Source organism: Drosophila busckii, chromosome 2L (assembly GCF_011750605.1).
Source record: "Drosophila busckii strain San Diego stock center, stock number 13000-0081.31 chromosome 2L, ASM1175060v1, whole genome shotgun sequence".
In the NCBI taxonomy this organism is placed as follows: Eukaryota; Metazoa; Arthropoda; class Insecta; order Diptera; family Drosophilidae; genus Drosophila; species Drosophila busckii.
In genome coordinates this window covers 16,747,519-16,761,874 of record NC_046604.1, presented here as the reverse complement: position 1 = coordinate 16,761,874, position 14,356 = coordinate 16,747,519, and the positions used below count along the sequence as shown (strand labels likewise).

At 38.8% G+C, this 14,356-nt stretch overlaps 1 protein-coding gene across 4 annotated transcripts in view; it reads right to left on the bottom strand.

The window, feature by feature from the left end:
- Positions 1–14,356, bottom strand: part of LOC108607683 (transcription initiation factor TFIID subunit 1) — a 48,120-nt gene that overhangs the window by 28,502 nt on the left and 5,262 nt on the right. For all 4 annotated transcript variants that reach the window (XM_017998640.2, XM_017998641.2, XM_017998643.1 and 1 more), the window contains exons 2-4: positions 5,662–6,034; positions 4,896–5,063; positions 1,078–4,838 (exon numbers count right to left, since the gene is read on the bottom strand). In XM_017998640.2, coding sequence (XP_017854129.1) covers positions 1,078–4,838; positions 4,896–5,063; positions 5,662–5,734 — 4,002 coding nt within the window. In that variant the 5' untranslated portion in view covers positions 5,735–6,034. The remainder of the gene's footprint in view (positions 1–1,077; positions 4,839–4,895; positions 5,064–5,661; positions 6,035–14,356) is intronic.

The window sequence follows — 14,356 nt, the reverse complement described above, 5'->3', positions numbered from 1 at the left end:
AAGTAATAGTAATTTACTTCATTTTTGCATTAATTTTTTATTTAAAATAAGTTTAGTTTTGCAAAAATAATTTTTTAAATAAAATGCAAGCTGTATTTTTTTCTTTTAGCAATATAATTTCTGTTTTCTATGCTGTATTATATACAAATATTTCTTTAATTTTAGCACAACATTCAATTTAATTTGTAAATAGATGAAATTGAATTCTTCTTTTAAGCACTATAATAATTCACTCAATTGAATTCAATTCATTCAACTTTCATTCAAATTTTAATTGAATTAAATTCTTCATAGTTAAAATTTAATTTTGCTAAAATTCTATTTAAACTAAAATGATATCTCTTGCTGTCTAGCGTTCAAAATATTTATCTATTATTATTATTAAAGTGCTAAATATATAAAATTGAATTCTTTATTTAATCACTTTAATAATTCACTCAATTGAATTTAATTCATTTACCACTCATTCAAAATATTCAATTCAATTAAATTCTGCATAGCTAAAATTTAATTTTGCTAAAATTCTATTGTAAATAAAATGTTATCTCTTGCTTTCTAGCGTTCGAAATATTAATATATTATTATATAAATTTTAAATAAATTGAAATCTTTATTTAGACACTGCAATAATTCACTTAGCTCAATTCAATTCAATCAACTTTCATTCAAAATATTCAATTCAATTAAATTTAATTTTGCTATTCTAAATAAAATGTAATCTCTTGTTCGAAATATAACTTTTATTTTTATATTAACGCAGCTCTGTTGCTTTTTTTTGCTGCTCTACAGTCGCTAAGCAAACCTTTCCATATAATCAATGTACCCTAAGCTTAGTTGCTGTTTTTTTGGGCGCAGAGTGTGCTAGTTGGGAGCGGCTCAGCGCTCAGAGGGATGATGACGTTGCACGAGACAAAAGCCATAAAAACTATATATGTATGTGTGTGTGTTTGTCTGGGTGTGTGGTAAGTAGTTTAGCACTCAAGGGGGTGTGGGCAGGGTAGCATTTTCATTTAAGCTCGTAATATTTTGTTGCTATTGTTGTTAGGCGTAGTTTTTAGCTTAAAAATTTGCACTTACCAAAACATTCTTTTGATTTTCTTTATCCAAAAGGAATTCCATGCTTTTGTGTGGACGACGCACCGATGCAATTTGCACACCGCCCGCTTGGCTGGAGCTGCTGATGCGTTGACCCACAGCAGCAGCATCCACATCATCATCATCCTCCACATCGTAGGCGGCACTGGTGACATTCAAGCGTTTGACCAAGTAACGCTTGTGCTGCTGCTGCAGCGGATTGCAGGTAATATCCATGAGCGAACGCGTTTTGCCCGAAATGACAGTTTCATGCGTATCCAGATTGGTTTCAATCAGTCCAAGCTTGTTGGCTGACATGTCGTCGTCGTCGTCCAGCATGGGTGAAACCGCAACCGGCACAACGGTTACCATATGCGGAGCACGCGAACGTGGCGCCGTAGGCTGTGCGCCCAGCTGATTGAACATTTGCGTCTTTTGCGCGACGCTGGCACGCGACGGTGAATCCGTGGCCATGCTCATTGCCATTTGATTGCCCGTTGTCAACTGTTTAACAAACGCTTCATATTGTTGCCGTTCGGCAGCCAAGAGCGCATCGCTAGCATGGGCAGCACTGCCGCCGCCAACGACGACGGACGACGCATGCGCCTGACGCGGCGGCAGCTTCGGCAACGGCGGCTTGCCAGTAACCAATTTCTGCAATGTTGATGTTTTGGCATCAGCTGCACGGCTATGCAGGCTGGCAGTGCTGGCCTCGGATGCAGCGCTGTCGTCCAACGGCGGCGGCTTTAGCGGTATGTAAACAAAATCTTGCGCTTGTCCATTGGTTAGCGGCGTGGATTTGTCCAGCGCTCGAGCAGGCTTAGCTGGCGCTTGTGGCTGCGACTGCGGCTGCTGCTTCTTTTTGCGTCGCAGCGAGAAGCGCAGTCCATGCGCAAAGCGTGAAAGAAAACTCTTGGAGCTTGGATGCTTCTCATCGCTTTTGTTGGCGCGCTGCTGCTTGGAGCTGCACTCGTTGTTGTTAATGCTGGCGACGGTTTGACTGCGCGGCATGTTGTCCAGTTGTGGGGATTCGTTGTCGTAACGCTGCAGCAGCTGCTGCGAGGCGTAGAGTATTTGATGCGCGCGATTTGTGGGCGGTTCACTTAGTATGGGCAAATGCAGGCTTAGCGGACGCTGCTGCTGCGCTTGAGTTGAACTATTTTTAACGCTAGGTGGAGCTGTAGCCGACGCTGAGCTGTACGCGACGCAGTTTGGTTTAAGACTGACGCTAGCTAACGAAACTGGCTGCGGCGACGGCGGCAGCGACGCGCTCTCGATCGTTGCGTTGCGCTCTTGCTTTGTCAGCGCGCTCTCTTCTGCTTGAGCGCGCTCTTCTGTTTGCGCTCTCTCTTCTGCTTGCGCGATCTCTTGCGCGCGCGCTCTTAGCTGCTGCTCTTCATTGTAGCGCGCTGCTATATTTTCGTTCTCTTTGGTGTTATAAATAACAGTGGCGTCGTTGTTATCCAACAGCTCGTGCTCATCCAGCGACTGCTCATCCTCGCTGCTGTGTTCTGTTTCCACTGGTTCCTCCGAGCTTTGCTCCTGCCAGCAATACTTGCTTACCACAGGACAAAAACTCACCTCCTTGCTAAATGAATTGCGTGAGCCTGCGGGCAGTAGTATGCCCAATGGCTTGGGCTGCGTGGGCGTCTGCGGCAGCTGATGCATTGAATTGTGTGCGCTGCTTACATAAATGTCATCCAAGTTGTCCTGAGCGCTGCCATCATAAGCCGACAGATTGGGCGTGCTGCTTACCAAGCTGCGCTGCTTGGCTGTGCTGCTTTGAAAGCGTCGCTTGGGCAGCGCACGCGGCGTTGGCGGCGACACTGCCACTGGCTGCTCCATAAGATTGCACTGCTCCAACGATGCTGCGTACGAAGTGCGCAAATTGGTGGGATCTTGATCGAAGGTTTTGCCAAAGCTGCTGAAGCTTATAACAGCGGGCGCTGCAGCTGCTGCTGGCGTTGGCAGCGCTGCCTGCGCTGCGGGCGCTATGGCGCGCTTCTGCCGCTGCGGCTTGCGTATGGTGAGCTGCACATGCTGCACTTGTGGTGGTGCGTCTAGCACATCTGCCTGCTCCACTGGCTTGTCATTCAATATAGAAGCATTTTTGTCATAGATTTGACTTAGCTCATCCAACAAAAAGTTGCCTTTGCATATTAGTTGCTGATAATCTTCAGCTGCGTGTTGCTGCTGCGCCATGTTGCTGCTGCGTTTGCTGTTGCTGCTGCGTGCGCTATAATCCAGCAGCGTTAGATTTTGATAACTGGCGTTAAGATAACCAGCGCCAGCGCTAGTATTGCTGAAGCTCTTACGCTCGTTCCAGCTGCAGCTGCGTCGCATGCGCGGCAAGCTGTGGCAATCAAAGTTATCCAGGCACTCGCTGCTGCTGTAAGTTGCCTCCTCCTCGTCGTCGTCACTGCTTTGGCAGCTGCGTTGTGCGCTCAGTCGCCGACGGCGTCGTCTGCCAAGCTGCTGCAGCTCGTTGGGCACGCTGCTGTTTTTAGTTTTGCTGGTGCTGCTGCTGAGCACTGGCGAGCTGTGCGCTGAGCTGCTGGAGCTGCCGCTACTATGAGTTGCTGTATGGGCGGCCAGCACGTAGCTGCTTTTGTTCTGCGCTAGAAATTTGGGCGACGAACCTCGCGGCTCGCGTATGTCGGGCAAACTGTTGCGCAGCCAAGTGAACGAGGCGGCGGACGCTGCTGATGAGCCGCTGGGCGATGATGGCGATGGCGACGGCGTTGGAGAGCGCGTGCTCTCATTGCTGCTATTTATAGATGCGACTGCTGAGCATAGAGAGGACGACGACTGCGTTTTTGTCTGCTCGCTCAACTGTTGCTCTATTTTTGTCTGACACAAATCATTGGAATTGGAGTTTTTGGAATGTGTTGCTGCCTCTGGCTGCTGCTGCTGCTCATGCTCATGCTCCAGCTCCTCCTCCTCCTCGCACAGTTTGTCGAAATTCTTTGGTATGCTTTTGGATTTGGCGCGTCGCAATGTGCTCGGCTCACAGTAGCCAGAATCTTCAGACAAATTCTCCGCCGAATTGAGCGGCAAGCGTCTGCCCGCCGCATCTTGCTGCTTGCCGGGACAAGCGCTAAGCAAACTGTGACCGCTGCTGCTGTCGCTGCTGCTCGACGACGACGAAGCGCTGCTGGATTCCGAGTCCGATTTAAGCTCCGCTTTGCAAACGCCAAACAGCTCACGCTGCTGCTCCTCCAAGTCCAACTTGTTAAGCTCATAGTAAGTTTGATGCAAACGCCCATCGCTGGACTCAAAACGCTTGAGCAGCGATGAGCTGCTGCCACGTCGACTGTCCGGATTGCTGTGACTGCCGCTGCCGCTGGCGCTGCCCAAAGTTTCGCAGCTAAGCAGCGAGGGTGAGCTATTGCCCAAGCTTTGCATGCTCTGGTGCTGCTCCTGCAGCGTTAACTGACGCTCCAGCGATTCAAACTGCACCAGCGATGAGCTGCGCGACAACGAATGATACGAATCATTATCCGAATAGAAATCCTCGAAATTGCCGCCACGTCGACTGCCTGTGCTATTGCGTTGACTTCCATAGCTGTCCCGTGTGCACATTTCCAGCGCCAAAAAGCGCTCCAAACTGTTGTGTGATTCAGCATCATAACGTGGCGGTGGCGGACGACGCAGCTGCACTGCATCCTCCATTTGTTGTTGCAGCTGCTGCTGCAGCTCATCCTGTGAGCGTCGCGCGCGCTTTGGCGGGCATGCAAAGTCGCGTTCAGACATAGCGTCGATATCTGTTAAATATATTTCAGTTAGCTGCATTTAATTAACTTTTATTTCAAGCAGCTTACCCTTGTTCACCTCGACGCGTATTACTGAACCCGTTTCGGACTCTGCCGAGCTCCAGAACCCGCGCTGCTCATAGCCATTCCAACTGTTTTGCGCATGCTCCTCATCCTCTGATGTTTCCTCCATTATGGGCTCCAGCATTTGCCGCGAGCTGCTCAAGTAAATGGCATCTGCAAATGTTTAAATGAATTTATTTATTATAATTTGCTTTAAGTGCAGCTCACTTAGCAGACGCGGCATCTTGCCAAGCAGCGTCTCCAGTCGTAACTGCAGCCAAACTAAATGCGACACACTCTGCAGACATAAACATATTGCAACGATCTTATCGGTTGCCTGCCACGAAGGGCACGAGACGTTGGACTTGGCTGTGTGAATCATCAGCGCTTATGACGCCTAATTATGCAATTTATTAATAAAACAAACAAGCAGCCAGTTGAGCATAGCTGATCAGCTTAAGATTGTTGCAAACAACTGTTGGACTAACTATTGTTTAACTATCAGAACTAATAATTTATTTGCTTTGCTTTGCTTTGCTTTGATCGCAGCCATTTGTATTTAAAACAATTTCAAGTACGCTACATTATTGTTTAAACAAATGAAAATTGCTCAACGCAAGTGCTAAACAAATATTTTTTAATTTGTTCAAATCAGCATGAGCTTGCTGCTTTTAGTTAAAAATATAGCAATAAAAATTCTTTAGCTAGCTGTATTGAACTTTTGACTGCAGTTGATCTAAAATGTGCTAAAATTCTACACTTTTCTACTCACCTTGCTGTTCAAATGCGCCCAAATTCCAATTTACAGGCGTATTTAGATAACCCGCCAGATCCAAGTGTTCCATTTTGAATTTGGCAAGTCTTTTAGCACAAGTCTCTTGGTTTACTTTATTTTATTTTAGTACTTTTTTGTTTACTTCTGTAATTTATCGTTATTTTGCAATGCTTAGTCTTTAAGTATCACATCGGTTCGTAGTATTGCTCTCTTAGTTAATTCTTTATTGAATGCAATTGCGGCATTGAATGTAGCACCATTCATTTCCATTTGGCCTTATCGCAAAAATATTGAGTTTGAGTTTTTGTGCAATTTGGCGGCAGCATTCGGTACAGACTTTTGTTATATTTTCGATAAGCGAAAACGATATCTGGGGGGAAACAAAAAGAAAACGTTAGTACAAATTGTTGATAAGACGCTGAAGTGCTGTAGAAGTTGTATATAATATAAAAGGGAGTGTTAACTAATTAGTCGCAAAACAAACAACTTGCAAACGTGCGAAAGCGAATTTAGCACATTTTTAGAACATGCATAGGATGGCAACAAAAGCAATTGTGCTAAAAATTTGTTAAGGTTTAGTACAAGCTAAGTTTATAGCGTAACTTTGACTTAATATTGTTTTGTAGTCGCTGCTACTAAGCAGTACTAAATTACAGCTTTACTTGCTTTATATAATATTTAGTACTGTTGTAAATAGCATAAAATAATATATATAATATAAAAGGGAGTGTTAACTAATTAGTAGCAAAACAAATGTGCGACAAGTTAATTTAGCACATTTTTAGAACATGTATAGGCTGGCAACAAAAGCAATTGTGCTAAAAATTTGTTAACGCTTAGTACAAGCTAAGTTTATAGCTTAGCTGCTGCAATTAATGACTTAATATTGTTTAGTAATCGCTGCTACTAAGCAGTACTAAATTAAATTGTTTAGTCTAAGCTTAATATTTAGTACTGTTGCTATTTATAGCAGCTTTAAAACAATTTTCTGCAACAAATTAAAAACTGTTTAGTTATATTCTAAGCATAACAAATACTTTAGCTGCTAAACTTTTAGCACAGCTACAAGCAAATGCATTTAGCTCACACCTGAGTCTAATTGTTTTCTAAGTTCTGAGTTGGGGGCGCTGTTTAATTGCTCAATGCTAATAAGTATTTGTGTATGCCTTGCACATGGCAAATGTTTAAATCAAATACGTCCACGCTCAGTGGGCGCTGCTTATGCAAACTAGTAGTAATTTGCTTTTGTTTCTCAGCTGCATATATATACAATATACAACGATTTATAGATTTTGTTTAAGGCAATTTCGCAACGCTGTATTGCATTGCTGAAGCGATAACCCAATTCCAATTCCAGCTACCCCCGCCGCTCTGCACTTTTCAATGTCAAGTTAATCTCTGAGTGCTCTGCTTATTCTGTATTTGGTTTCATCCGTTTTAATCTATAAACAGGGAAAACATTTTTCGCTCTAACGTCACTCGACCTTTTGTTTACACCAGCAATACGTGCCTATGTAAACTCATGATATTTATAATTCGATTGGAAGCTTTTACACACGCACACACACAAATATTTCGCAAGAAAAATGTACAAACAAACATTTTGTTAATATTCTGGTATGTTGAAAATCAATTGATATGTCTCGAAGCAGTCGAAAACTTTTGGCTAAGCAAAAAGTGCAATAGATTGATTACTAGGCTGACAGGCTGTTGGCTCAATGTCAAGTGGCTTTTAGAAAATCATTCATGCATCGAATTTTAAAGCGAAAATTCGATTTGTATACAAAAAGCAAAAGTGCTACACGTGCTATAGCAATTCGTATGTTTTTAGTACAGTTCTAAGTATATACAGGGTGTTGCGGCTGAGTTCAAAGTGTTCTAAAAATAAATGAGTTGAAGCTAAATGCTATACTTAGCTAGCTAGATATACAATTATAGCTAATTTTGAACGATTTATGATACATATATATTTCTGATTGGAATTTTAATTAAAATTTCTAATTTAGCGCTAGCAGACGTAAACAAATTATTAGCACATAAAACATTTAATTTATATACTTTTTTAAAATCTTTTTTATATTAAATATATAAAATTGCTATTTTTGCACATTTCAATTAAATCTTTTTTATATTAAATATATAAAGTAAACTTTTTTCAATTAAATTTTTTAATATGCCTAGAAATTTGTGCTGTATTTTATCAAATTTATTTTTTTTTTTAAATTTGTTATTTCTAATTTTTTACACTTTTCACAATGTTACACACAGTTCTAAAATTTATGTATTAACCGACGCTTTCAACAACAGCTGTAGTAATTTTTTAGTACACTTCCTTTTGAACTAAATTATTTTTTAAAAATATACATCATCATTTCCTGTTATACACAACAGATCTTGTCCAATTAATCAGTTCAATATGCAAAAGACAACTTCTGTGAACAGAACATTTTGACAGGCCATCAACAAAATGTGTGCTAACCCAACAACAACAACAACACAGCATATGACATCAATCATATATCTTTCATTTCATCTGCAGCTTATCGCCCAAGACTAAAGCCATTTATAACAAAACAGTTGAAGGCAAACACACACAGCGAGGCGAGGCACTGAAGAAGTTTTCCATTTAGTGTAGAACAAGTAATGTGATTCTTTTTTTTTATACGCCAGATAAGATAGAAACGGGCAAAATGCGTACACAATAGTTTAAAATCGGAAGTTGTTTACTGTGCGGCTTTGCCAACAATGCATCCATCAAAATTAAGCTCACTTCAATAAACTTTGGACTCTGTGCGCAAAAAAATAATGAAATGACATTTATATATATCATGTTCAATAGGATGAGCAGCGATAATGCAGTGGCGTTGTCTAATTAAGAAGATTGTACTAAAAAGTGAGCACACAAGTCATTCACTCGAAAAAAGAAATAAATAAGTTCACATGCCAAATTAAACGAAATGCGTCACATTTAGTGCGCTGCTAAAAATAAAATTACCAACTGAAAAATACAGCTTTAGTTTCCACTAGAAGGGCAGTGACAAAAAAAGCAAACACAAAGTAAAAAGCATAAATTTTATTAGTTAGTTCTTTGTCTGAGTGTTGTGCACAGAAATAGAAACAAAAACTTTAGGCCATCTGTTTTTAAAGGGATCACGCATTTAATTGCAAAAGTTCACTTGGCTATAATACAAATGTGCAGTTATAAATTGGTTTGCTATAATTTTGTATTTAGCTCCGTTTATTTTTGTACTATACACTGCACAAAATTCAGAGTCTATAGCTGGCTATATAGCATTAAAACTGAACTAACTTAAGCGTCAAACGTACCAATTTATGTTTAATTGCGGCAAAATTTATTAAGCAAATACACAAATAATTTAGTACAAGTGCTAGACAACTTGTCATAATTTGAATGTCAAACTGCTGCGTCATGCTCAGCATAGTTTGACAATTAATAAATTGCAATTATTTAAATTAATGCATAAGCATTAGAACTGCTGCTGACGCATTTAGCTGGTAATTGGTTGCTGTCTTGGCTAAAAAGCGTAGCAGCTAGTCGGTTAGCTTCTATGGCAGCTGTCTTAACTTGTTGTACAATATCACGTTGCTGCTTTTGTGGGCCTTTCATAAACAACAAAGCTCATATGAATTATGGGATAAAGTGGGGATCTTGTTGGGCTGCTCCCCACACCGCTCTCACGCTCTTCGCGCTCTCACTTTTTTAGCTCGTTGTGTATGCGTCTGACCAACTGAGCACGTTTGTTGTTTGGGGCGCGTCGTGGCTGTCAAATGACTCACTAGCCTCACTAGGTCTTAAAAATATTGCATTAAGTGCGTTAAAGACGCTGCTTTTGTTATAAAGCAGCAACATTGCAAATATTTAATAAATAATTGTACCATTGTCAAAATATTTGCTTAGGCATTTAACAATAACAGACAGGCTCATAAATTATATAGTAATGCTTATCAGTTATTGCTGCAAAAACAAGTAACGCACTTTAGCACATTTTAGTACAACGCTCACCTGTTCGTTTCGTTCGTTTTGTTTAAACCTTTAAAAGTAATGCTAAAATCTTTAAATTTTTAGCAACAAGGCAACAAATAAATTGCATATTTAGCTCACAGTTTAGCACACGAGTTAAATGTCGTTTAGTAATAATACTGTTATCTAGCTATGTATAACATTTGTGTGTGATAAGCACACACACACATAAACAAACACACACACATGCAGCTAATGCAATAGCTGTACTAAATGTTGTTTGCAAATTTCGCTGCAGTTCGTTTTAGTACTAAAACACGCGCTCATTTAGTACGTACTAAATGATTATCGGACTATAATTTCGTTGCTGGCGACAATTAACGACATTGCCCGACTGCCAAAACGCCGACCGCAACGTCTGAGGTGCGCTTGAGTACTAGCCGGAAAAATGAACAAAAAAAACACAAATAATAATATCAACACTAGCAAAAACGACGACGACACGAACATAATTCTTGTCTGACTCTTACGCTTGAGATTTCTTTGCTGCCGGCTGCTGCTGCTTTTGTATTTATTTACAATTTAATAATTTTCAACGCAGCGTAGCGTACGGCACATAATTTTGTATTTTTTGTTTGATTTAAATTTGTTTGTCTGGCACACGCTTTATCTGCATTTCAAACGCCAACGCATAACAAATGCTGCTTACCACAATTTTGTGGCATGCTGCGCGCCTGCGCCTTCAATCCAATACCAATGAGCTGGCAAACCAAACTGGTCAAGCCAAACGGGTCAACACAATGTGTGACAGCAAATTTCATTTTGGATAAAGTCGACTGTTGTATACGCTGTACTAAAATAATGTACTAAAAACTTTTTTGTTTGGCAAGCATTTCTTAAAAATGTTTTTTAATACAAAATCTGATTGCTATAATTTTTATGACATTTTTAACTAACTTTACAGCTAGTGCTAGTAGCTCTTTGATAAAGCGTATTTAGCCGATAAGTGTTATCAGCTTACTGATAACCAAACACTGATTGCATTTTTTTCTATCTGCTGTACATTGAGCTCAAGGTGTGTCTTATTAGCTGCGCTTAATTATAGCCTAAGCAACAAATTTGCTAACTTTCTTTATATAGATTTATAGTAAATGCTTTACATTTTTATTAGTTAAGGTTTATTGAAAATTTGTCGCTTTGATTTCAAATGTTAGGCAAGGTTAAGTTAATTTCAAATAAAAGAGAAAAAGTATATTCAGTTTTTATGCTGGTCTATGAATAAAAAATTAGTTATAAATTTGTTTAGAATATGAAAGTCGTAGACAGTTCTTTCACTCAAGACTTTCTTAAGATTTCTCTTATTTTAGAGTTGTGTATAAAAGTAAAAGCGTTTTTATCGATAAACTGTAATTTATCATATGAAAATAAAGGCGTGTGCTCAACATTCAACTTGTCAGTTAAGTTATAGCTAATAAATCAAACTTGATTTTCAATAACTAATGCATAGAACATAAAAAGGCATAAGCAGTCACTCTAATAAGTTTAGCACTTTAGTACTTATGCATAAAAAGTTAGTTGCGCCCTATTGTTGCACCTTTCGCTTAACGCTTTTGTTTATATATTTATTATTATTGCAGTTACGCTCTTACTACTTTTTTCGCACAGTCAAAGTTGAAAGTGTAATAAACTTGCGTGTGAAACGCAGCAGACAAAACAAATTTGTATTCAAACAATTTTTTTGCACACAGTTTTACTTTCACTTTCGTTTTGCAGCAGCAGCATAGACTGAATCTATGAGTCAGTGGCAGTGCCATGAAATCAAATTAAAAGATTCATTAACATTTTGTTTGAAAAGAGTGCAAACAATTGCGTCTCAAACTGCTACAAAAAAAAAAGAAACAAAAAAACTTTACACAATTGCAAACTCAATTGTTTTTTTTTTTTTTTTTGGTTGTGGCGGCTTCTTCAGTCTGTTGCTTGTGGTAACTTAACTTACGAAATTCAGCGCCCAAAGCTAAGACTATTGTTGTTGTTATTCTCAAGCAAGTTGCACAACGGAGCTGCAGTTGAAATTGCTGCTTGAAAAGCAAAGTAAGATTTTAATTTTATATAGTTTATAACAGGAAGTATGCATAACAAAAGTTTAACAAATGCCTTTTATAAACTTTAAGACAAAGCCGCACATTTAATTGATCTTGGGGCAACGCCTTTTGCTTTTGTTGCTGCTTTATGCAAATAAAAAAACATATTTTCTGCTCTAATGAAATGTTCAATGTTCAAAGCTACAATTTGTGCTCCAATAATTTGCGCAAACAGTTACGAAACTGTGTCAATTTTTTTGCAGTGTATTTGGTGACATTTGTTGACTCAGCAGCGGCTACAAATCGCTAAATCACTTAAACAAATGGCAGCAACTCGTGGGAAAGTTTGCAAATCTTTTGCTTCAGCTGTGTGCTCAATGAATTTGAAATGTGTTGTCATCTCGCTCAGGCAGCAACATTATAAACAAATACGCTTGCTAATAATTTCTTAAGCTTATCGCGTTTAAGTTTTTATCAAAAGCAAATGGTAACACGTTCTTAATGCGTTTTAATCTGCGCTTGAGCAGTCAACAGCTGCAGCTCTATATTGAATTTCAAGCATTTCAATCGTAGCGCAACTTTTATATATATATATATCTATATTATAAATATAATAAGAAAGTAACTTAAGCTGCGCTGCGTAGCATTTTCAGCTTAAACTTATGTTTAGATCTAAAATTCTTGCGCTAACTTAAATTTCAAGCTAAAAAATGCGACTTAAGATTGATCTTAAGCTTGGCATTTACACTGGCCTACAAAGTAGCTGCTACTGCTTTATTTTAACAGCTATTGTTACTACATATAGTAGCGCTTATATAGTGTAATTAATATTACAAATATTGTGCATTGTCATTAACGCTTTTCTTATATAAAAATGTATTCAAAGTGTGAAAAATTCAAAAAAATTCAATTTTATAATTTGCTGCAGCTTTAAAGTTGCAACTAATTTTTTATAATTTAAAAGCTTTCACTTTAATAAACACTTGCAATATTTAAAGCACTTTATTATAAAAATTATTAGCTATATAATAATATTGTTGACGCTTATTTTGCATTTGCAGAATTGGGTTTAACAGTTAGCGCTGTGTGCCAAATTCGCTTGCAAAGTAGCACAAGCAAAAAAACAACTGAGCGAAGAGCGAGAGAAGTAGCGAAGCCCCTGATGACGTTGCCTGGCTTGGGGACACGCCTCAGCGCTTGCGCAAAAGCGGCAGTGGCAAGAGCGTTCCAAGCAGGCAAAGTGCCACTTAAGAATCCAACACTTGAATGGCTGTCAGTCAGGCAACGCCGTCCGAGACGAAAATGATAAGCCCAGTTAGACAGACAGACAGACAGACGGCCAAGACGGGCGGGCGTTTGGGAAAGTAGGTGGGCGTCTTTAATCAACAGCCGCTGCATGCTACGAATTTTTTTTTTCTTTGTTGGTTGGTGGGTGCAGCTTGAGCTACGTGCAAAGCCCATAAATTAGACTGCAGTTTGATTTGAATTTATCATGCGCTACCTTTTCATTTCTTTATTCTGCTTGTGGTTGCTTGATTAAGTTTCTTTCACGTATTTTGCTTTTCGTAAAATGAAACCACAGCCGAAAATCGTCGTTAAGCGAATTGAAAACCAAATGGGTTGAGTTCTGTGCTGGGAACAAGGTCATCTGAGTTAGTTCTTCCCACTGTGCTGGAAAATTGTGGCACAGCCCTTTGGAGTTGCCGTTATGACGATCAGCGCAAGAACAAAGCCGCGCTTTGTGTGCGGGCCCAAAATTGGAATGAGAAAATCTCAGAGCTTCGCCTAACATTAGGTCTTATGCTAAAAAATCAAACTCAAACTTAAGGAAGCTTAAAAGAGCGTTGAGTGTTGTTGTTCAGATAATTTCTTTACTTAGAATGAGAAAATCTCAGATGAGAAGACAATACTTTATCTCTTATGCTAAAAAATCAAGTAAGCAAAGCAAACTTTAGTAACATTAAGTTAAAATTTTCTGTGTCATTAGTTCGTATAAGATCAGATAATTTTCTCATTTAAATTTAGAAAATATTTCAGACGAGTGAGAAGTAAGTAAACTTTAAGAACATTAAGAGAAAGAGTTGAAATTTCATCATCATTCCTATCAGTTCAGCTAATTTTCTAATTAAGGCTGTGAAAATTTTAGACGCAGACAACTTTGCATTATTTAAAAAACTCAAATATATAAAAGAACATTAGAGTTCAAATTTTCTATGCCATTAGATCAGATAATTTCCTGATTTAAATTGAGAAAATCTCAGACGAAGACAAGACATTATCTCTTATGCTCAAAAATCGAAAAAGCAAACTTTAGGAACATTAAAAGAAAGAGTTAAGAGTTTAAATTTCATCAGTTACTATCAGATCAGCTAATTTTATAATTTAGGCTGAGAAAATTTTAGACGTAGACAACATTATCTTAACCCATAAACTCAATTAACTAAAAGAATATTAAGAGTTAAAATTTTCTGTGTCATTAGTTTCGATTGCATCGTATAATTTTCTGATTTTGAATGAGAAAAACTCATAGAAGAAACTTTAGCTTCTCTTAAAAAATTAAGTAAGTAACACAACATTAAAATACAAACTAAAAACTTAAATAGAACATTAAAAGATAGACAAGAGTTGA